The sequence below is a fragment of the Sorex fumeus genome, unplaced genomic scaffold, assembly GCF_029834395.1.
Source record: "Sorex fumeus unplaced genomic scaffold, SorFum_2.1 ptg000047l, whole genome shotgun sequence".
Lineage (NCBI taxonomy): Eukaryota > Metazoa > Chordata > Mammalia > Eulipotyphla > Soricidae > Sorex > Sorex fumeus.
The window spans coordinates 39,669,675-39,693,183 of record NW_026606104.1 but is presented as its reverse complement, the minus strand read 5'-3'; the positions used below and the strand labels follow the sequence as shown (position 1 = coordinate 39,693,183).

The following is a 23,509-nucleotide window of genomic DNA, read 5'->3' as shown; positions in this document are numbered from 1 at the left end:
CTGTCTCAATCACCAGGATCTGAGTACCTAAAGCTCCTGAAACCATCTCCTGGGTCTCCCACTAGCCAAGTCTTAAGCCTTTCTGGATCACAAGTTACTTCCTAAAGGGCATGAGGTTGGAAGTGGGGCATATTAATTTGATTCCTGATGTGATGAGGTTTTTTTTTAATTATTATTTTTTTATCACAGTGAGATACACAGTTACAAAGTTAGTCATGATTGGGTTTCAGTCATATCATGTTCCAACACCTGTTCTTTCACCAGTGTACATTTCCTACCACCAATGTCCCCAGTTTCCCTCCTGTACCTCCCCCACACCCACCTGCTACTATGCTATGGCAGACTCTTCTCTCTCTTGTTCTTCTCTTTCTGTCTCTCCCCCCCACCCCTCCCTTTCCTTTGGGGCATTATGGTTTGAGATACTGAAAACATCATGTATATCCCTTTCCCTACTTTCAGCACTCAGTTCTTGTCCGGAGTGATCATTTCTAACTATTACTATCATACTGATTCTTTCTCTGTCCTAACTGCCCTTTGTCCATGCCCCCTGCCCCACCCTACCAACACACACACACACACACACACACACACACACACACACACACTTGTGCCAAGCTTCCAACCATTGACCAGTTCTCCTGGTGCTGGCCTCGGTTGGGTTTTTCTTTTTTGATGTAAGAAGAGAAGGAGATAGGGTCCAGAGAGATAACTCAGTTGGCCAAGAACATTCTTTGCATGTGGGAGACCCAAGTTCAACCCTCAGCATTGCATATGATTCCCCTGAACACTGGCAGAATGAAAGACACCTCCCCCCAATAAGACCTCCAAGATAAACAAAAAAGAGAGAAAAGGAGGTAACCTGGCTGTCCAAGAACCCTACTCCAACCCTTGCAATGAGTCAGCAAGATTCTTTGGTGGAAGGGAGAGATGACCTGCCTTGCACTCTTTCTGTCTCGTAACTGACCTTCTTGTGCCCCACATTCTCCAGGATCTGAGGCACTCAAGGGAGAAGTGAGTGCTGAGTTTCCAGGCCACAGTGAGCGTTGGTTGGTTGGTGAGTGTGGCCATGAGCCCTGGTCAGTTGTGTGACCTTGGGTGGATTAGCCAACCACTCCTAGCCCCCATTTCAGATGTTCCAGGACTGGAATGAGGTTGGAGGTTGGAATTGGAACCTCTAATGCAGAGGCTGGCAAACGGACCTGACGCCTGTTTGTAATAAAGTTTTACTGGAGCACAGCCAGGCATATTCAGTTGCCTGTGGCTGTGTTCAGCTATGGCTCCCACGTCCGAGTCGGCAGTTATAACAGACACCGCATGGCCTGCAAACCCTAAAGCATTTACTATCCGGCTCTTTATAGAAATGTTTGCTCACTGCTGCTTCGATGCATTAGCTTTATTTTGGACTCTGTGTGTGTGTGTGTGTGTGTGTGTGTGTGTGTGTGTGTGTGTGTGTGTGTGTTCTGTCTAACCCTTTAGGTCAGGGTTTCTTAATTTGGGTCTGTTAACCACCCGGGAATGCCAGGGTAGGTTTGGGGGGTGGAGTCTGCTAATTTTCTGGAAAGGAATTCATTTATTATTGCCTTTTGGCATTAGAAAAGTAATTCATGTTCCTTGTAAGAGGCCTAAAAATTATGGGAATAAACACTGTTCACAGAAAACATTCTTCAGAATCCAATACTGAGTATAGAGTTTTTTTTTTAAATTTTAAAATTAGAATATTCAAGTCACATTAAGTCTATTTGTCTATTAAGTCTATTTGTTGAATCAAAAATTTTTTATTTTATTTTACTTTTTTGGTTTTTGGGCCATACCCAGTGATGCTTAGGGGTTACTCCTGGCTCTGCACTCAGGAATCACTCCTGGTGGTGCTTGGGGGACCATGCTGGGGGAAGAACCCAGGCCTGCTGCATGCAAGACAAGCACCTTACCTGTTCTACTCTCCAACTCCCTGACTCAAAATCTTTTTGTGGAGTCTCAGAAAACCCCCAGTACCTGAGAGAGGTTGCAAACCATCATCTTATGGGATCCAGAAGATGGCTCAATGGCTTAAGGCACTTGTCTGGTCAAGAGTTCAAAACTGGGGCTTGAGCAATAGCACAGCAGGTAGGGTGTTTGCCATACACGGGTCTGACCTGGGTTTGATCCCTGGCATCCCATATGGTCCACCAAGCAGTGTCAGGAGTGATTCCTGAGTGCAGAGCCAGGAGGAACACCTGAGCATCGATGGGTCTGATCCCCCCCCAAAACCCCCACTCCTTCCCCAAAAAAGAGTTCAACACCCTAGTGCTGCCACATGTACTGAGGAGCAGGACAGTTCTGTTTGTGAGTCCTGGAGAGAAGGGCCCTAGAACGTGCCCAGAGTAAGCAGGAGGTCCTAAATTTATTTCCTGTTGCTGTACATGCAACATGTTGCTGAATGCCCATGGTTGGGGGCAAGAAAGAATTTTCATACAAGACTGTGGGGGCGTCTCTGATCTTTCATCGTGAGACACAGGACACTGAATAAAGCAATATGTAATAGACACTACAGAGCTGAGCAGAACCCAGATGATAGAGTGAAAAAAATTATTGCTAACACCACTTACAGAGCCCTAGCTCTGTGTCCCACACTGTGCCAGACTCTTCATATGATTATATTCTCTCCTCGACTGATAGTGTTGGAGGAAGGAATCATTCCCATTTCATACATGAAGACACTGCAGTTCAGAGAGGCCAAATAATCTGCCCAAGGCCACACAGCTAGCAAATGGCTCTCCCAGGATTTGAACGCAAGTCTACTAGACAAAGGCCAGCACTTTAAGTCACTGCTGCCTTTGCCTCCTCGGTGAAATCTAGCCAGTTCTGGTCCTTGTCCTCCTCCAAGTCAGCCCACCTCAGAGCTGAGGCTTTAGCTTCCCAAAGATACTTCCTTTCTTGGTCAGACTTAGCTCTGGGTCTGTGGTTCTTGGCGGCTGGCTTTCAGCCTCTCTCTCAACAGAGCCAGGGGAAGCTCTTCTAGCCTGGCCAGTCAGGAAAGGGAGACAGGAGCGGGGCTGCTCAAAGAACCCAGGAGAAGCACAACAGGTGCTCACAGCCCATGTGGGCTCCTCTGCAGCCTGCTAAGTGACCAGAGTCCACCCTCAATCCTTGGCCTGGGATGCTGCAGAGGGTCCCACAGCCTATGGGACAGAGACTCTGCATGATGAGCCCATGTCCCACTCCTTTCCATGACAGCATAAGTCAAGTCTTTACGCAGGTCCCAGACACTTATCATCTCCTGCTTCCACGCTTCATGGTGCTCCCAACACCTGGGAACACCTTTTCCTTCTTTTGTCCAGATCAAATGCTATCTCCTGGAGGAAGCCAATCTTGGAGGATTCCTCTAGCGGAAGGAGGCCCAGGCTTTTTTTTTTTCAGTCTCCTGCAGCCCCATCTCTATACCAGCTTCTCTGAGGCTGATGCTCATCTGGTTTCCCCCCCTCATCAGGGCTCCCTGGTACACATACCCAAGGTCCCTGCCGATCCTTTCTGGAAGAGTCTGCTGCTCATTTTACCCTCTCTTCTCCGGGAGAATAAGACCCGTTCAAGCTCACCCCAGGCACAGTACCTCAAGGCTAGTTGGGATGATTGGCTTCACTCGGGTGTGTCCTCTCCTCTCTGTCTACCCCTCTGGGGTCAGGACGAGACTTTGAGACTGACAAAAGCAGTGAGTCTGTGCTTTGGCAAACACTCATGGGACTGCTCCTGAAGGCAGCATTTTATTTTGGAATGTTCACAGGCCCTTGGAAGCTCGAGGGGGAGGGGTGTCTGTGAACCCCAAGTAATAAGCCCTTGTTCTAGAACAGTGGCTTGCAGCCTTTCCACACTTGTGGGCTGGCAGTGGTTAAACAGCACCGTGTTAAGTGGCAGTACCTTTTGTGAGGTCTGGCAAAAAGTTGCTGTGGGCTGGCATCAGTCCATGGATGGCGGCTGAAAACCACCACTTTGGAGACAGGTCTCTTAAAGCGTGGGTCACGACCCCATGTGGGCTAGAGCATAAGTGAATGTGGGAATTGTGAAAACATCTTTTAAAAAATAAATGTAAGGTTTATCATCATTACATGTTTGGCATCTAAACCTATTTCACATACCTCTATACCTGAGGTCATAAAGAGATTTCTTGGGTGAAAAGGGGTGCAAGTGGAAAGAGTTTAAGGAGTTCTACACTAGAATGCTTGCCCCGAAGTACGTGTGTGGAGATGCTACAGTAGGTACTCATTAGGCACTTAAACAGCCATGACTATGGCTCTAGGCCCACGGCTCTCTGCATCACCTCACCATGAATAACATCACTGTCTCAGTTTAATGTGGTACCTGGTTCCAGGCTTATTTTAGGCCCTAGGTATTGCTTAATTAATTGTCTTAACAAGACTACCAGGTAAATACTCTCATTGAGCTGAGCCTCATGCAATTGCCAACACTGGACTGCTTCCTAGAAAAATGGCCATTTCAGTTGGTCCACCCTAATATTATCCCCATTTCTTAGATAAGAAAACAGAGGCAGAAGAAAGGTGGAAGGATCTGCCCAAGGAGCCATGGTTGCAAGGAAGGGGCAGAAGTGGGAGTGGAGCCAGGATGTGGGGCTGTCGGGTCCATGCTTGCGACCACTAGATGACCAGCCCCTGCAGGCTCCTCCCCATGTTGGCTCCTGGGGTAAGGGGTGGCCTCTCAGTGGCTGGAGCCCTCACCAGGCCAGCTGGCTGTGAGGCCCCAGCTGGACTGAAGCTGGGTGATGGCCTGGCAGGCAGTCCTCAGGAAACATGGGTCATAGTTGGTATGGTTTATGGCTCCCAGGGCCGCCACTCTTACCCTGAACCCAATTGAGAATTTCAGGAGGAGGGAGAAAGAACCAGGCATTCAGAGAACAGAATCTGATTGCGACACTGTCAGTAATACTGGTCATGGATAAGCTGCTTCATATTCTGAACCCAGAACTAGTCACCTTGGGGAAGCTATTTGACCTCTCTGTGCCTCATTTTGTTTCATCTACAAAATGGAGCTAATAAAAGGAGCCTTTTATTGAGGAGGTGCTCAGAGATACTGGCGAGGTGGCCAGAGAGATGCTGGTAGCTAGGATGGCCATACGGTACCTGGAATTGAATCCTAGGCCTTATGATTCCTGGAATGCACTTGAACCCTTTGAGCAATCTCCCAGGACTACTCCTGGCTCTGCGCTCAGGGGACAACTCCTGGTGGGTTTGGGGACCAGATGAGGTGTAGGAGATTGAACCTAGATCAGCTGCATGCAAGGAAATGCCCTACCTTTATTGCTATGGCTCTGGCCCCATTGGAGTATCTTTTAAATTTATTTTCATTTTTTGGGTTTGGAGCCATACCCAGCAGTTCTCTGGGCTTACTCCTAGCTCTGTGCCCATAGGTCACTCTTGGCATGGCTCAGGGACCATATGGGGTGCTGGAGATGGAACCTGGGCCCGCTGCATGTGAAGCAAGTGCCCCCCCCCCCCCCCCCCACTGTATGATCTCTCCAGCTCCAGCAAAGGGAAACTTTTTAAAAGGCTTAATAGAAAGTAGAGATCACTAAATAATTGTTACATTATAAAGAATTGGCTCTTGTTCAAGCTTATGATGACAGAGCACTCTACTGCACATTTATTCACTTATTCCTCAGGAATAAAGGAAGGGTTAGCTCTGGGACTTCCCATAGAAAGACCAAGGCTCGGAGAGGCTGGGCCGCTGGTGCAGCGGCTGATGGTGCAGAAGGGAGGAGAGAGGAGACCAGGCCGGTGGCCCCAGAGGCCTCAGGACTCCCTCCGAGGCGCAAGATGGTGACAGAGCCAGTCTCTCACTCCCTGGCCCCCCACGGCCTCTATTTCAACCCTATGTGTGAGGCCCCAAAGCAGGCTCCCTAGCAGCCATGACAAGCTGCAAGTAACACTAAGTCTCAGCTAGGCCTCAGTTACTGTTTCCCTGGTGCAGGACTTGCAGTTTCTGGTAAACTCCCAGTTGAGTAATGTACCTAGATAAGGAATAGGGCAGTTGGGTCTGGCCGGTCACGAGGGGTCACTGTACCCTCCTTAGAAACTGTTGTTAACCATTGCTGAATTGCTGATCACCAATGTAATAGGGTCAACGCTAAAAATAGATCAGTATATAAATTGCCTCTTAACTCTGAACCCTATATAAGCTGCTTGTGATTTGGAGTCGGGGTCCTTGTCAAGACTCCACTGCGTTGGATGAGACTTGGACCCTAGCTTGGGCTAGTGCTGGCTTTGGCTAGTAATAAAGTTCCTTTGCTCTTGCACTATTATGTGCGGACTTGGTCTCTCTGCAACTGGGGATCTGAAACTTGGGCACAACGTATGTGGTGGCTGGTGGCTGAAATGGCTGCCAGTGCTTTAAGAGAAAAAGAAAAGTTCTGCTCAGCTTGGGGCATGGGAGCTGGAGCTTTGGAGAGAGTAGATTTATGAACAAATCCTGGGCACAGGATTTTCAGAACAAATCCTTGCCGTCCCCTGTCTCCTTGTTACTGTCTCATACTCTAAACAGCGATGCTTCCCAATGGCTCTGAGCATCTGACTTCTCCTGGCTCAGGAGGGGTGTAGACAGCACAGTGGTTCGGAGCGTGTGCTCTGGATACAGATACCCTGGGTTCATATCCCAGCTCCTGCCTGGAGCAGCTGTGCCTCAATTTCCTCCAAGTCCAAGTGGAAAATAATGACTCGGTGAACATATACATGGAAAGTGTCCAAACAATCCCTGGCACCTAGAACACACCCAATGCGTTTAGCTTCATGTCGGTCATGATTTCTTTACTCAGGGAATAGGAGGATGTGAAGGAATTGATGACCTGATATTTTAATGTGCAGGTGACTTTTTTGGTACCCATGTGGTTTAATTCGTCCATCTTTTCCTTACGAGTCTCACATTGCTTTCGCGCTTAGAAAGTCCCTTTACACCCACCTATCAATTAATAGTTACCTAAATTACCTTCTGAAAAATTTAATAGTTTTCATTATTTTTACATTTATATCTAATCTGATTTTTAAACTCAGGAACTTTGAATGCCAGATGAAGGCTTCCTATAGCGAACTCCTCGACTCCTCCCTCTACTCTGCTCTTGTTCAGACCTCTGCCCCCCACCAGGTCCTGCACTGAACCTAGGGGCTCAATCTTCACAATACATCATCAACCACCTGCCACCACCTCCACAATGTCCCCCGGTTCTAGCTAGTATCATGCCTTCCCTCCATTATTCCACCGGCCACCCTGGAGCCCCCAGCTTCTTCTTGTTGGTTTGATTTTTGGACCACACCTATTAGTGCTCAGGGACTCTCCCCACTGCTGCCCCCACATTCCTGGAGGTGCTCAGGGACCCTGTAGCGGCAGGGCTTGAATCCTGGCCTCCTGTGTGTGAAGGATGCACATTACCCCTTGGAACCATCTGTCTGCCTCGGTTGGCTTCTGTGGCCTTGTTTGGTGTTTCTAGCTATGTGCAAAGAGCAAAGACACGTCGTTTGGTCTCTGTTGGGAAGCCTCCTCTCTGACCACAAGTTTTCTTCTCCTTTTTTTTTGGGGGGGGGGTCATAACCAGCAATGGGGCTGGAGCGAGAGCAGGGCTGGAAAGATAGCACGGTGGGTAGGGTGTTTGCCTTGCATGCGGCAGACCTGGGTTCGATTCCTCTGTCCCTCTTGGAGATCCCGGCAAGCTACTGAAAGTATCCCGTCTGCACAGCAGAGCCTGGCAAGCTCCCTGTGGCATATTTGATATGCCAAAAACAGTAACAAGTCTCAATGGAGACGTTACTAGTGCCTGCTCGAGTAAATTGATGAACAACAGGAGGATAGTGCTACAGTACTACAGTGCCCAGCAATGCTTCTCCTGGTCTTACACTCAGGAATCGTCCTGTCTTGGGGAATCATAGGGGATGCTGGGGATTCAACCCAGGTCATTTGCGTGCAAGGCCAACACCCTACCCACTGTACTATCTCTCCAGCCCTATTCTCTCTGGCCACAGGTGCAGCTGGGAGGGATGCAGAGGAGCCGTGAGGAGGAAGCAGACACCAGCCTGGCCCGCCAGACCAGCTGGATCAACCCTGGAGAGGCCTTGGCTAGGTCACCCTCACACACTCCACCAGCTCCTGTCCTCACCCAGCACATACAGTACCTCCAGCATGTCTCCCACACAGCAGCCAAAGAAGGCTGGTCAGCTCACTCAGGGTACACCACACATTTGCTGAGATTTTTCGAGAGACTTCCTGTTTGATGTGGCCGAAATCAAGGCTCTACAGCAGCTAGTAGAAATCTGGGGTGATTCTCATCCCATCCACCTGCTCCCTTACTCTGCTGCGGCCAAACAGGCCTATTCCTGCTCTTTGACAGGCAGACTCCAGCCCCAGGGCCTTTGCACTGGCCAGTTCTGCCTGATTGCTCTTCCCTTGGAAATCTCTATGCTGCTCAATCCCACGGCTCCTTCCTATCTGTTCACAAAGAACTCTCTCAATGAGGCCCACTCTTCCTCCCCTAGTTAAAAATGCTCCCTGACTTCAGCAGCCACCATTCTCTGACCCTGTTCTACTTTGCTTCTCTTTCAGAGCACTTTCATCTGCTGGTATCCATGCCTCTCACTCATCTGTTACAGTGTGGACCTGTTTCTCCTGCTAGAAGCTAAGTTCCAGGAGGGCAGAGATGTTTGGTTTCTGGACTTGTGGGGCCCCTGAACCTAGAGCAGTACCTGGTATATGGAAAGGTCATGGCCACTATGACAGATGAATGCATATGCTGATGTTCCTCTTTCCTTGCAATCAGCTGAGGAGCCCTAGGATGCTCCTTTGAGTAAAGTAAAGTAAAGTAAAGGCCCTCCCGTTGTTCATCTATTTGCTTGAGCGGGCCCAGTAACATCTCCATTGGAGATTTTGTTGTTACTGTGTTTGGCATATCGAATACATCACGGGTGGCTTGCCAGGCTCTGTCGTGCGGGCGAGATACTCTCGGTAGCTTGCCGGGCTCTCCGAGAGGGGCGGAGGAATTGAACTCGGGTTGGCCATTTTGACTGCGTGCAAGGCAAATGCCCTACCGCTGTGCTATCGCTCCAGCCCAAACAAGCTCCTTTGAGTATCTTTTTTTTTTAAATTTTGCTTTTGGGCCACACCTGGTAATGCTCAGGGGTTACTCCTGGCTCTAGCTCTATGCTCAGGAATTACTCCTAGCAGTTCTCGGGAGACCATATGGGATGCTGGGGATGGAACCTGGGTTCACTGCATGTAAGGCAAATGCCCAACCTGCTGCACTATTGCTCCGGCCCCATTATAATTTAAATGATGTGATTTTGTTCAGGGTTTGCCATGCCAGGGACGGAACCCAGGAATTCAGACATGCAAGACAGTGCTTTTCTGTGGAGTCATAGCCTGGCCCCTCAGGTGCTGCTGGAGCACCTGCCAAACCCAGATATAGTTCCTGTGTACCGAGAGTGTGAGTTGTGGACTGAGGTTCTCTGCCAGGCTGTCAGCTCTGCCAGGGGCAAATGAGAAGTGCCCACCATCTGCTTTTCTCTATGTGGGAACCCTCTGGAAGAGTCTGTCCTGCACATGTGCCCCCAGTCCTGGTACGAGGTGGAATGGGACTGTAAGGGAAATAGAGGCACTAGGTGGGGGTCAGAGGCCAGCAGACACCAGGGCAGAAGGACCGATTCACTCCTCCCCTGTCACCTCTCAGGCCAGAGTCTGATGTCCCCATCAGGTCATCAATACTTATCTGAATTCTTGTTTTTATTTGTTTTTCTTTTTTTTGGGGGGGGGTCACACTTAGCAGTGCTCAGGTGTTACTCCTGGCTCTGCACTCAGAGGTCACTCCTGGCAGATTCGGGTGGACCACATGGGGTGCCAGGGATTGAAGTGGGGTTGGCCACATGCAAATCAAGATCCGTACCCACTCTACTATCTTGCCCGCCCCAATGCTTGCCTGAATTCTCCCATGAGATACTCCCACCATGCAGTGCAGAGATGAGAAATGGGCCAGAGCCGTGCAGCCAGAGGAGGGGACCTCACATCTAGGATGGATGGGGCTTCAGGGGAGGCCTGAGGGGGGAGTCAGAATCTCACAAGTACCAAGAGAGGGGAGCATGCTCCTGGTGGGGGAGGGGGCAGCAGGGCTGGGAAGAGAGTGCGCTGGGCTCATTCAGGGCCCACCTGACTGCCAGTCTGGCGGCCGCAAGCAGGGAGGCAGGGAGGTGGTGAGGACGACGCGCAGAGGTGGCCCGCGGGGGTACGTACTGTGGCCGCTGGTGTAGTGCTGCAGCTTGTCTGTGTACTCCGAGTCAGCGCGCTCAAAGCCCCGTCTTCTGGAACAAGAGCAACGGGCTGGAGCCACCTGGAGGCGCCCAGGGAACAGGGAGCCACAGCAGGTGATAGGGAGAGGGTGGGCAAGTCCTTGACCCCTAGCCCCTGCCACCAGGCTCCCTGCGAGGCTGGCCTCGAAAGCTCCACCCATTTCTTCCCGCATCTGCCACTTCACTACGCTGCCTTCCCCTCCCAGTCTAGTCCTTCCCCTTCTGTTTTGGGGCTGGGGGCTGTGCTCAGGCCTTACTCCTGGCTCTGTGCTCAAGGATTATTCCTGAGCTGTTCAGGGCCAGGAATTGAACCTGGGTCAGCTACATGCAAGGCAGGTACCTTCCTTGACACTGGACTATTCTCCACCCCTGCCCCCTGAGACCCCAGGGGCTTCTGTCCATCTGGCCTGTGGCCAGTCTGTTCTTAGAGCCCATTCTGTTCAAAGGAGGGAGCTCTTTAAGGACAACAGTCTCTTTGCATCGACCAAGCAGCAGTCAGGAAACTGACCCTGGCCTGAGCTGTCCACTACCCGGATGTCTTCCCCTGATTTCTTCCCTAGACAAAGCCAGGGGCCTTGCCTGGATACCTCAGCCTGGCATCAAGCTCCCAGCTTGGATCCTGTTCATGAAGGGACCTCAAGTAGTGCAGAAAGTCGGGTGAGCCAAACTCCTGCTCCTGCCCCCTAGCTCCCAGTGTCCTGAGTCCTTCCGACTGGACACCATGGGCCGATCCCAGTTCTGGAGTGTCAGTGTCTCCATGTGCAGGTCCTTGGATAGTGGGCTTGTCCAGGGCAGGGCCCACCCCCAAGGGATGGCTGGGCAGTGGGAGGCCCTGCGGGCTCCCGGGCTTAGCCGAGTAATCCTTGTCTGTAACATGTAGGGGAAGGCCCCTGCCCCCATTGACAAATACTGTTCCAGAATGCCTGAGTGGACAGACCTCCCCATGCAGAGCCAGGCCTGGCTAGAGCCAGGGGACCCCTACCCACCTATTACACACGATGGCGATGACGACCACAGCAATGAGGAAGACCAGGCCGGCCACCGAGGAGCCGATGATGAGAGGCAGCTTCTCCTGGATGCTCGTCTGGTACTCGGCTGGGAGGGAAGCACAGGGGAGCGCTATCAGCCTAGCGTGGGCGTCTGGACACCTCCCGCCCTACCCAGGGTCTCCCGGGCTCCACCGGCTTTCTCTGGCACCTGGGAGCATAGGGCACATGCCCTGGTGGAGAGCAGTGGTGGCTCGCTCACAAGTCATGAATAGCCTGGCCCTCCACTGGCTGTCATCCTAACACTCCACCGCAGTGGCAGTGTGGAAACCCACAGTTCTCAGGAGCTCACAGGCCACTCAAGGTGCAGGGTCCTAGGCCAGTCTCCTGGGTTTCGATCCCAATGATGCCACTTACCATCTTGTGATCTCTGGGCGAGAAACTTACCTCTCTGAGGCTCAGTTTCTTCATCTGTAAAATGGGGAGAATAATAATTCCCATCTCATAGGGCTGCTGTGTAACACACCTAGAACAACTCGTGGCACACAGGACGCACCCAGCAAACAGTAACTATTGTTGTCCTCGAGTGTGTTAAGTATCAGTCACTGTGCTAAGTATTGTTGTGTATCTTCTTGCATTCTCAGAACAGTCTTCAGATGCACTCCCTATAATTTCTCCATTTTACAGATGAGGAAACTGAGACTTAGAGAGGTTGTAACTTGCCTGGCCTCACACAGTCAGAAGGGACCCCAGACCAGGCTTGCTCGACCCCAGGTCACTGGCTTAAATGAGATAATGCAGAAAATGCACTCAAGCATCAACTGGATTCTTTCCCAGGCCTGTCAACACCACTGTTTTATTTATTTATTTTTATTTTTGCTTTTGGGGATCACACCCAGCGATGCTCAGGGGTTACTTCTGGCTCTGTGCTCAGGAATTATCCTGACAGTGCTCAAGGGACCAAGTGGGATGCCAGATGCTGGGGATTCAAATCGGATCAACCATGTGCAAGGCAAACGCTCTACCTGCTGTATTATTGCTCCGGCCCCAACACTGTTGTTTAAAATATTATTATCAGTTGTATTGGATTCCATGCCCAGACAGGAACACGTGGGAAGTTCCAGTCTAGGTCAGCTCTGGGTCCTTAGCACCCACATAGGACCTGGCCATCTGGTCCTCAGCACACAATTACTCAGGAAGAACTTACAGAGGAAGGATCTTGGGACAGTCCCCAGGTCCCAGGCCAGTAACATTTATCCAGCATGCAAAAGGGGAGAGAGTGAAAGGCACTGGCCATCTTGTCATGAGGCAGACTTTTTTTTGAAGGGCAAATTTTTATAGGGTAAGAGATGGTAGTACCATAAGGGAGCAGATAAGATAGGAATCCGCAGGCCCAAACATCTCTGAAATGTTTAGCCAGTGGTTGAAGCAGATGCTAAGTAAAGATTTTGGAGTCTGGTCATAAGCAAGACTGCCCTGGAACTTAGCTGGGGCTGGTGGCATCGGTGGTGTTGGTGATGTGTGTGTGTATATGCCTGTGCACACCCACGTGTGTGTGTGTGTGTGCGCATGTGTGTGTGCGAGTGTGCATGTGTGTACCTGTGCATGCGTGTGTGTGTGTGCGTGCATGCATGTATATGTGCATATGTGTAAGGACCCCCAGATTCACGGCAATGAAAATGATGACCTTAATGCCCAGTTGGGGCATGCTGTATGTGAGGGACCTCCTGCCAATCTTGCACATTTGTTCCCCCCATCCTTAAACTTGTTTGATAATGCTGACAATAATGAGACAGTTAGTATCATCCCCATCTACAGGTGAAAAAACAGAGGCCCCGAGAGCTAAGGTGGACTGCATAGAGGCACATAGCTAGGGGCGGGTGAGCACTGTGATTTCCATCAGTCAAGCATCAGTGTTGATGTGTGACCTGTGTTGCTCCTTAAACATTAGTAGAGCGGGAGGGGCCAGTAAGACACCAGACTGGCAGATACACCATACAGGGACTGCAACCTGGCAGGAGTGCCAGGGCAGAAGTTACTAGTCCGTCCCAGCACTTCTCGACAAACTCAGATGTGGCTTCAACATTCTTTTCAATCCAATCACATGCCACTGGAATCAGATACAGGCAAAACACCTTCACTCTCTAGATTAAATACAATGCTTCCTGGGAGGACAGCAGTACCGAAGGTCAGACCCAGGACCTCACACGTTCCAGGCAAATGCTTTATCATGGAACCATCTCTCAGGCCTGAAATACATTCCTTTTTCCTGAGGAAATTTTGGATCGGGGATGGAAATGACTTTTGCAGAGTGACCATAGAAATTAAGGTTGTATTCCCGAAAGTCCTGGGAAAAGAGGTGGCCTGGCTGATGTGACCGGAGTGGAGGAATCCACGTCCTTTCTGGGCCACAGAAACAAGAAGCGGTGCCTCTGTATGGGAGTTTTGAACTGGGAGGGAGGAATGAGGATGGGCAGACAGCTAGAAGAGGGGCTGCCTTCTCCACCTGGCACAAAAGTCCCCGATCGGAAGGAGATCCTGGAGGCTTTGTGGGGTCCATGCACCCTGCCTGTCCGCTGGACACCACTCACCTTCAGTCATGGTCTGGAAATACATCTTGCCACTGTAGCGCCCGTAGCCTGCCACAGTGCGAGCCCGCACCTGGAAGACATAGATGGCGCCGGCTTTGAGGCCCTGCACCGTGGCTGTGTTGGTGGGGCTTTTTATGGCTGTGGCGTTGAACTCACTGAGCTCCTGCCGAGGAACAGAGAAGACAGTTAGTGAGGGTACTGATCCCAGGGGTGCCAATGCTGTTGCCCACTCCTGCCATGCAGAGTGGCTCTGGCCCACACCTGTGGCCCCGGGCCCTTCACTCTTCCCCTAAAGCGTGATCATGATCACTCCTGCCTCTAGCGTGATCATGCAGCCCTTTCCACAGCAGCAGCGAGAGGGTGTTTCTCTGCCTCGGGGAAGCTCAAAGTGTCCACGTGACTTTCTCTGGCCACTGGTTATCCCAGAGGACATAATGCAAGTGTCTTTACATGGACTTGGATTTCTGTTTGTTTCTGTGTCACACTGATTGTTCTCAGGGATTACTACTGGTGGGGGTCAGTGGGTCATATGGGATGCTGGGAATCAAACTGGGTTGGCCACGTGCAAGGCAAGTGCTCTACCCACTGTACTATCTCTCCAGCCCCCACCATGGGCTTCTCAGTTAAGTGTAGCCTCTTTTGCTTCTTCCATCTGCCACAGGGGTGTGGGCTGGGCTTGGGTGACAGCTGGCTCTAGAAGGAGAAAATTGTGAAGGAGAAGACCTTGACCTAACTTCTAGGCTGAAGCAGCCAGAGACAGAGCGGAGTAAAAAGGCTGTTGGATTTGGGGGATTGTTTGCCTTGTAGCATCATCCCAACAACAGCTGATGACTGCACAGAGCTGGAGCAGAAACTGCAGATGACACACGTGCTGCACCTTTGCATCCCTTCCCTGCACCATGCCCTAACAGGTGAATGCAAGGGACCTCATAGTCTCCGCAGCACACCTGAGTGAGGAAGAATCAAGACCCATGAAAGGGAAGCGATTCTCAAGGGTCCTGTATCATTTGGGGGCTGCTTAAGGACTCAAAAGGATGTTCCTGTAGAGAGTCTCCTTTATTTTCCCTGCCTTTGGGGACACAGGACTGAACGCTCCCTCCTTTAAGAGATGACAATAGGGGCTAGAGAGATAGCACAGTGAGTAGAACACTGGCCTTGCATGCAGTCCATCTGGGTTCACTCCTGGGCACCACCAGAAGGAAGCCCTGAACACAGTTGGGTGTGGCCCCGAAATAAATAAAAACAAAACCAAAAAGAGATGCAGAACATCAACGCTGATTTCCCAAGAGTTCCCCAGACACTCTCTATCGCAACCCCGCCACCCCTGCCAGTGCTGGGTGGGGCCAGATGTGCAGCTGTGTGCTGGGAGTGAGATGCTGTTGAGCGGGTACAGACGTTTGCCTGCTTAGCTGGTGCTCATCCAGGCAAGGGTCAGGCACCTAGGAAACATTACCAAATATCTTTTTGTTGGGTCCGGGGGCACTCGAGCTAAGGCACATGCCCTACCTTCAGACATTTCAGCCCAGAAACCCCAATAGCGGTGTCAGGAAGCCACTAAGAAGCCATGGACCCTTATGCAGAAGAATTCACAGCTGATCAGACCTGCCCAGTGTCCCGGAAAGCCTCTGACATTCCATGCGCCTGTCACCACAGGTGCACAGCAGAGACGGTAAGATCACACACTATGGGCCAAGAGAGGGCAGATGGGCAAAGGTGTTGACTGGCACATGGCTGACCCTAGACTGCAAGGTCCAAGCAGCATCACATTGAACTACCAGCCGTGCCAGGAGGAGTCCTTGGGCCTCCATCATCACTTGGGAGAGCCCTCTACCTTCCCTCCTCCCACAGAAAACATACATACACACACATACACACACACACACACACACACACACACACACACACACACAGACACTGGAGCCAGAATTCCTGGGTTGGAGTCCTGACTACTGCTGTGTGACCTGGGGCAAGTTCCTTAACTTCTCTCGGCCTCCTTTCCTCTGCCGGTAGACTGAGGAACTGAACTACATCTGCCTGGAAGCACCGTGGAGAGGGAAAAGGTAATGAATGGGTAGGATGCTCATGCTGGCAAGGTAAGCCAGGAAAACACATCGGAGAGAGGAGGGAACAGGAATGGAAGAGGGAACAGGAATGGAGTCAGGGGCTCCTCCTGGCTCAGTGTGTGGGGACTGTGTTCAGTGGTGTGGTTCAGGGGACAAGGAGCTGCCGAAATGCAGTGCTGGGCTTCCATCCTGATCCTGGTTCTCCCAGTTGCAAAACAAGTACTGAGCACACTGAGTTCTCTCCCACCCTGGAGCGAAAGCTTGAAGACAGGACAACCCCCAGGTAAACATGGAAGAAGCATGTGCAAAGGCCAGGGGGTGAGAGGGAGCTCAGGAGGGGGCCCCAGAGGGGCTGGCTTGTGAGATCCTCACCCCTTCTACACGGGACTTCATAGAAAGGGGGTCTTTGCGTCAGAGCATCTGTCTCTTTCTCTTGAAAGTCACCCTGCCCTCTCATTGGACACACTTCTCCCTCCTTTGAGCCCTGGAACGGCTGCAATGGGTGCCAGAGATGGGGTTTCTGCTGAGTGCCCTCACCCTGGGCCCAGGCCCATCTTGCACCTTGTTCTGCTGGCTCTTGAGGGAAGGGGCTGGGTTTGTTCCCGAGTGCCTGCAGGGTGGAGATCTTGCTCTTTTGCTTGGCAAGCTGGGCCCTTCATGACCTGCCCTTTACGAGTCTCTCCTGCCATAACCAATTGCTTCCCCTTCACCTGGTATGGCAGCCAGATGTGGCCAATAAAAATCACACAGGCATTTCAGTTACATCTAAATGTCAAGAAATTGAACAGTGTTTTAGCATTAGTGTGTTCTATGTGGTACTTAAGGCATAGCAATAGTAAAGAATTACTTTAGGGGCCAGGAGATGACCCTTGGCACCACCCAAGTTTGACCCCTGGCACCACACAGCTTCCTGGGCAGTGCTGAGCACAAGCCCAGAGACCCTTGGGCCTCAGCAGTACCACATCATCTTGGCTTTAACCCCCAGCTTGCTAGGCTGGCTGAGAATCCCCATGGGGCCCTGGAACCTCCTGAATATAGCTTGGGAGCCCTCCAAGCTATTTTTAAAAAATTCAAATGTAGGGCCTAGGGGGGCCCAGAGAGATACTAGAGCAGGTAGAGTGTGGCTGACCTGGGTTCGATCTGTATTTTTTTTTCTTTTTGGATCACACCTGGCAATGCTCAGGGGTTACTCCTGGCTCTGCACTCAGGAATTACTCCTGGCGGTGCTCAGGCGACCATATGGGATGCTGGGAATTGAACCCGGGTCGGCCGCATGCAAGGCAAACGCCCTACCCGCTGTGCTATCGCTCCAGCTCCTCGATCTGTATTTTGAGCACTGACAGTAGTAATTCCTGAATGCAGAGTCATAAGTAACCCTCGAGCATTTTTGGGTGTGGCCCCCAAACAAAGAGAAAAATTCAAATGTAGGATCTGGGGGGATAGCTCAGGTGGGTGGGAGGCATGCCTTATGTTCTCAAGGCCCCAAGTTTAATTCTGACACTGCACCCCCATCACCACCACTTGGTATAGCCCAGAGGACCTCGAGCACAGTCTCTACTCTTGCATGGATGTGCCAGGGCTTCACCTCTGGGCTGTGTGTAGCCAGGAGTGGTCTCTCGGTCCTGGGACACTGCTGGGGAGGTATCCCTCTGATTCAAATACAGAACCTGGAGTTTCATATTTTATTTGGCAGCCCTGCCTTTCCTGGACCCTCAGAGACTTTGCAGGAACTTCTGGCCTTGTCTGAGATGCCTTTATCCCATCCGTCTAGCCGTTCCCTAGTTATCAGTACTGAAGACCCAGTGCTAAGGCAGCCTCTGCTGGGACACCACCTGTTGTGTTGTACAGCTCCACAATCTCCTCCCCACCTGTTATTCTGGTATCCATGCTCCTCCGCTAGGGACCTGGGATCCCCTGAGGTCAGGAGTCCTGTTTCATTCATCCCTGGGTTCCACGCACGGCAAGCAGCCACTAAGGCGTGAATAGACATTGAACTATTGAAGATCTACAAAGCTGGGCTGCAGTACCAGCTTTGGCAACTAGGTGCCGCCGCCAACCTGGGCTCTGCTCAGCCTGGCCAAGGGGATCGCTTCTGCCTTCTGGGTTGTGTGTGTGTTGGGGGGGGGGGGTGTGTCCCTGTGTCCCTGCAGACAAGCTCCACGGTATGAGGGAGAGGGGAGGTGGCTGCTGGTGGCAATGATGGCAAAGGAGAGCGAAGAACCAACCTGAGTGGATCTCTTCCTTTTTGCCAGGCTCTGGACAGAGCAAAGAATTGGAAATCGTTTCAAATGCCAGCTCGTCCGCACACTTGCACTGTAGCCTTAACACAGACCACGTGGACCCCTCCCCACGCCCCCAAAGGCAAAAGTGAGCATGGATCACTGCACAGAGACACCACCGCAGTGACGCCAGGCAGCCTGGAGAGAGCTGGGGCTTTCAGAGCTCACCATCTTCCCCCTCTGCCTGGAACGCCTTCCCCTTTCTTCTTCCAAATGCAAATTTCTGCGGAATGAACACATAAATCGGTGTGGCCTATATGAGTGCCTCAGCCATCGCTGGCATCCCGAAAGTCATGCTCCAACGGGAGCAGGACCCTGTGTATTTTGGGGAAGTGACCAAAGAACACCCCCCACCCCACCTCCCGACCCCCACCCTGCTGAAATATTTGAACTGGCTGATTCTGGGCTGGCTAACACCCTGCCCCAGGTCTGCTCTAAAGGAGTCTTTCTAAAGAAGGGGGTGCAGTGTGGTCCCCACATGGGACTTGTAGGGCTCAGTCTCGCATTCCTACCCGGGAAGGTCTGGAACATTCCTTAAGTAAGTGGGTGTGAGAAGCAGAGGGAGGAACCTGTACATGGTCAGACACTGCTCAGCCCCACAGCCTAGCAGCCCTCACCATGATGGGGCCAACTCAGAAAGGTTCAGCAGGGCAGGGAGGGAAACGGCCCTGGCTCTCCTCCCCCGCCTCCTAATCCTCCAGCTTCACCCCTCCTCTGACTCTTCCATCCACTCCTTTTCCTTCTCTCTTGGTCTTGCTGCTCTCCTGGGTTCTCTCCCTCGCCCAGTGTCCTCTGCTCCTGGCTGCACCCCAGCCCAGCCCACCTCTGCCTTGGACCCACGGTGCTTCCTTCACACTTCCCAGACCCCTGAGTCTTGGAATGCAGCTTGGTGAGAAGCTGCCAGCAGCCCTGTTCTGTGCTACCCATGTTTTTCCCTACAGGATGTCCTGTGAGAGCTCTGCACAAGGTGTGTGTCCCTGGGTTCCTCTGCAGTCTGTTCTCCACACAGCAAGCAACAGGGAGCTTTAAAGTAATCAAGTCACACCATTCTAGAAACTTCCAGTAATCTCAATCCTCCTCAAAATTGAAGTAAGACTTCAAAGACTGGGAAGGCCACATCACACTAGCTCTGTCTTTCTCGCCCATATTTTCCCTCCCCTGTTGATCTCTCCTTGTGTGCAGTGAGCTGGTCCCTGCCCCAGGACTTTTGCACATTCTCTGGCCATCTGGGATGAGTCTGCTTTCATCCATTTTTCTATCTGGCCATTCCCAGCATCTTTTAACAAATGTGACCCAAGAAGACATCCCTTACCTCATGTTGGGATTAGGGGCCTTTGCTGACCCTTCTAGGATTTATATCATACCTTGTCTCAGGGTTATTTGTGAGAGTCCCCTGGCCCTCTGACCATGAGCTCCTGATTTGCTGGCTCTGACTGTGTCCGATTCCCAGTTCAGGCCACTTAAAGTCGGTGACAGTGAAGCTGAGAGGACCTGTGCCCAGACACCCTGTGCCTGACCCTGCAGAAGGGGCACACACAGTGGGCTCCTCTCTTCACAGCAGAACCTCACTCTCGCCTCTTGTCTGCTGTTTGGGCCTAAAATAGCCCATCAGAGTCTGATTCTGTCCACTGCTTTTTTGGGGCTTTGTTTTGGGGTCACACCTGGCAGTGCTCAGAGGACTGTTCCCGGCTCTGTACTCCGGAGTGACTCCTGGTGGTGTCCGGGGAAACTATGCGTAGTCGGCAGGGATTCCAACCAGCCTGAGCTGCACAAGGCAAGCTCCTTACCCCTGTGCCGACTCTCTGGCCCTTTGTCCAGTCCTTTTATTGTTGCGTACTCAGGGGCCACTCTGTGAGATAGTCAGATAGATGGTCTGGACATTTCGGTGCTGGGCCCTGAGGGTGGTACAGTGCTGCCCAGGGTGCTCGGGGGCCGTGTGGTGCTGGGGATCAAATTTCGGGCATATGAGGGATGGATGCACCCCCTGATCACTGTACTAAGCCCCTCTTTTTATTTATTTGTTGTTTCGGGGCCACACCTGGCAGTAAGCCTAGCTGAGCACTCCGGGATCACTTGTGGCAGGGAGTTGGGGTGCTGGGAATTGAGCTCCAGTTGACTACATGCAAGGTAGGTACCCCACCTGCTGTACCCAGGCTCTGGTCCAGACCCCTCTTTTTAAATAGGGGCCACTCTATCAGAGCTCGGCCTGTGTGGTCTGAGGTGCTCGGATGGCGGTGCGGGGGTCCACAGGCCCACACCCAGCAGTGCTTGGGGCGTGTGGTAATACGGATCGGAGTCAGGGATGTGCTCTACCCCATGAGCAGTCCCTCTGTCCACTTGCTTAAGGTTGTCCCAGAGGCAGTCCCGGGAGGAACCTGATGGCACCTAGGTGAAGAGTGAGAGCACGGTCCAAATCCCCGATGACAGTGACTCTGTGCCTCAGTTTCCCCTGCCAACCAAGGAGTGCAGAACACTGCTGAAGATAAGTGGGAGGTGGGAGGAGGGAAGCACACCTGGTCAGCACTCCTGACACATGAAGGGCGGGGGGTGACTCTGGCTGCTGCGGGGGCCTGGGGACGCCTGGGCAGTGGCAGAAAGTAGGCCAGGCTGCTCCCGGTTCATATTTTCGTCAGCTCCGCGGCCCCTCCCAACTCGGTAGGAAGTGGGTCGTCGGCAGGACCCGCACTGGGATTCCTCATTTCCGCTCCAGTCTTTGGGGACACACACGCTCAGTTTCATTTAATCATAAAGCTTCTTAATTAGTTTTCCCCCCTTTTTGAATTCTGAGTGGCGGAGCTGCCCCTGCCGGGAGGGAGGGGAATCACGGCTCCTGCAGGGCCCAGCACCCAAGACCTTTGAGGCGCCCCCAGAGTCCAGTGAACGTCTCACATGACCCCCGCTCCAGCAGAACTTCTAGAGTACCCACTGGGTGCCAGGATGGGGGATAGCAGAGAGAAGGCAAGGTCTTACCCTCTGGTACCAAGTAGATGTGGTAACACCTAATTATTCAGTCACATTAAAAAGTAGTAGTTTGGGGGCAGTGCAATAGTGCAGTGGGTGGGGCGCTTGCCTTGCACGTGGTCGACCAGAGTTTGATGCCTGGCACCCCATATGGTCCCCTCAATACTGCCAGGAGTGATCCCTGAGCACTGCTGTGTGTGTGCTGTGTTTGGGCCAAGATTTTTTGTTTTAATGATGGCAAATGAGAGAGAGAGAGAGAGAGAGAGAGAGAGAGAGAGAGAGAGAGAGAGAGAGAGAGAGAAGATAGGTAAAGTACCAGGAGAAGATAAAAAGGGAGTCCTGGCTGAGTCTGAAAAGTGAGGGAAGGCTTCTCTGAGGAGGTGATATTTAAAGCTGAGATTTGAAAGGATGAGCTAAAACTAATCAGGTGCAGTGAAGAATAGTCTAGATCTCATTAAAAATATATATATATTTCTTATTTTGGAAGGGGGTCATAGTTGGATCCCTAAAGGATCATTCCCAGCTCAGTCCCTGGCACTCAAAGGACCAAACCTGGGCCTCTGGAATGCAGAGTAGGCGTCCCCGCCTGTGACTCTATCTTCTGGCACCTAAAATCAGTTTCTTTAGAGTTTACAATCAGTATATATTTAGTTCATGTACCTATTTTTACAAACCTTTCTACCTGGGTACTGTGGAAGCATTTCTTGGTCATTCATGGAAATGTTTAAGCAGCCCTGGCGTAGGGGAAGGAAGTCACACAACTCTCTGTCCAGTGGGGTCTCGGCTGCCCCTCCGCTGCCCACGGTCTCTCTAACTGACTCCTCCTGCCTCCCATAGCCTCCCTCACTGACTTCTATTTATTTATTTATTTATTTATTTATTTATTTTTAGGTCACACCCGGCAATGCACAGGGGATATTCCTGACTTTACACTTAGGCATCACCCCTGGCGGTGCTCAGGGGACCATATGGGATACTGGGAATCAAACTTGGGTCGGCTGTGTGCAAGGTAAACGCCCTCCCTGCTGTGCTATCGCTCCAGCCCCTGACTTCTCTTTAGAGATCACTCTGGCACCACTCACAGCCTCCTGGGGAGACACAGGAGCCCCCACCCAGCTTGGGAGGCTCTGAGAGAGGACAGTCCAAGGCTAGAGGGGACATTTGGGTGGGGTCCTGAAGAGGGAAGCCCAGGGCCGCCAGCCTGCAGTGTGGCACAGGGGGTGGGGGGGCTGGCCTTGCCTCCGCCAGACCCCTAGCCCCCTCAGCACAGAACCTGCCTTTCCTGCTGACACACACAGAGCCCACCTGAGAACCAGGGAGAGCAGGACACCTGCCCTGGTTCCCTCAGATGGTTGTGCAGAGCTGGGATTTGAACCTGCCATGACACTCTTTGTCCAGTGCTCCTTCTATTTCATCATGACATCTCCCTTGAGGGAGCAATAAGGGCCTGATTTGAAGGCCCAAAGAAAATCACCTTCCTCTGTACCAGGGGCTCTCCTCCATGTTTCTGAGGCAGCTCAGGGAAAGGCGAAAGGCTAGCATGTAACACATGTAGATCTGGGCAAACTCGTTCTATTTGACTTTTGTTCTTTCGCAGAGCATCAGGCCCACTGAAGTCAAGATGAGGACTGAAGTCAAGGTGAGGGGGCGTTGGGGCAGAGAAGCCGAGGCCACTGCGTTTCAGCCATGCTAGCCTGGCCAGCTTAGACTCTGAGGTCACCCAAGGGAGCCCGGCAGCCTGACCCCACCACTGACTCTCTCGGCAGCACCAGCGGATCTTCTTGTGGGACCACAGAGCCCCAGACAGTGGTGGGTGGGACCCTGCAGGACTGGGGAAGGCCAGGGGTGGCACACGTACCTTTTCATAGTACTGAAGCTCATAGTCCAGAATGACGCCGTTGGGCTGGTCAGGCTGGGACCAGGACAGGGTGATGCTGTCCACGGTACGGCTCACCTGGTGCATGATGGACACGGCCGATGGAGCTGGAAGAGAGGCCAGAGGACAGGGGTCAGGGACAGTCGTGAGAGGGTACAGCTTCAGGCCAGCTCAGGGGTGCCCAGACATAGAGGGAAGGTCACCAGCAGAGGCTGCACAGGCAGCCTGGGGACACTCTCTCTGACTGCACCCAGGGGAGAGAAAGGTGCTGGCTCTTCTAAGTCGGCACCGAGTCGGGTGGGCATGATACTGTCCTTTCTCTTGAGCTTAGCATCAATTGGATCTCAACACTTTAGGGATCCCTCTGAGCGGGAAGTTCAGAAAGTGGCAGATTCTTGAATTTCTTCCACAATCTTATATGGAGTCCTTACTGTGTGCCAGGGAACAAC

General features: G+C 52.0%; 1 protein-coding gene across 6 annotated transcripts in view; it reads right to left on the bottom strand.

Moving 5' to 3' along the window:
* EPHB2 (EPH receptor B2) overlaps window positions 1-23,509 on the bottom strand; it is a 196,820-nt gene that overhangs the window by 7,925 nt on the left and 165,386 nt on the right. Inside the window, exons 6-10 of one of the 6 annotated variants that reach the window (XM_056123818.1) lie at window positions 23,043-23,167; window positions 13,882-14,044; window positions 11,738-11,761; window positions 11,291-11,399; window positions 10,249-10,316 (exon numbers count right to left, since the gene is read on the bottom strand). In XM_056123818.1, coding sequence (XP_055979793.1) covers window positions 10,249-10,316; window positions 11,291-11,399; window positions 11,738-11,761; window positions 13,882-14,044; window positions 23,043-23,167 — 489 coding nt within the window. Of the gene's footprint in view, window positions 1-10,164; window positions 10,317-11,290; window positions 11,400-11,737; window positions 11,762-13,881; window positions 14,045-23,042; window positions 23,168-23,509 lie in introns of all 6 variants that reach the window. The other 5 variants (XM_056123816.1, XM_056123819.1, XM_056123820.1 and 2 more) reach the window with 5 other exon arrangements.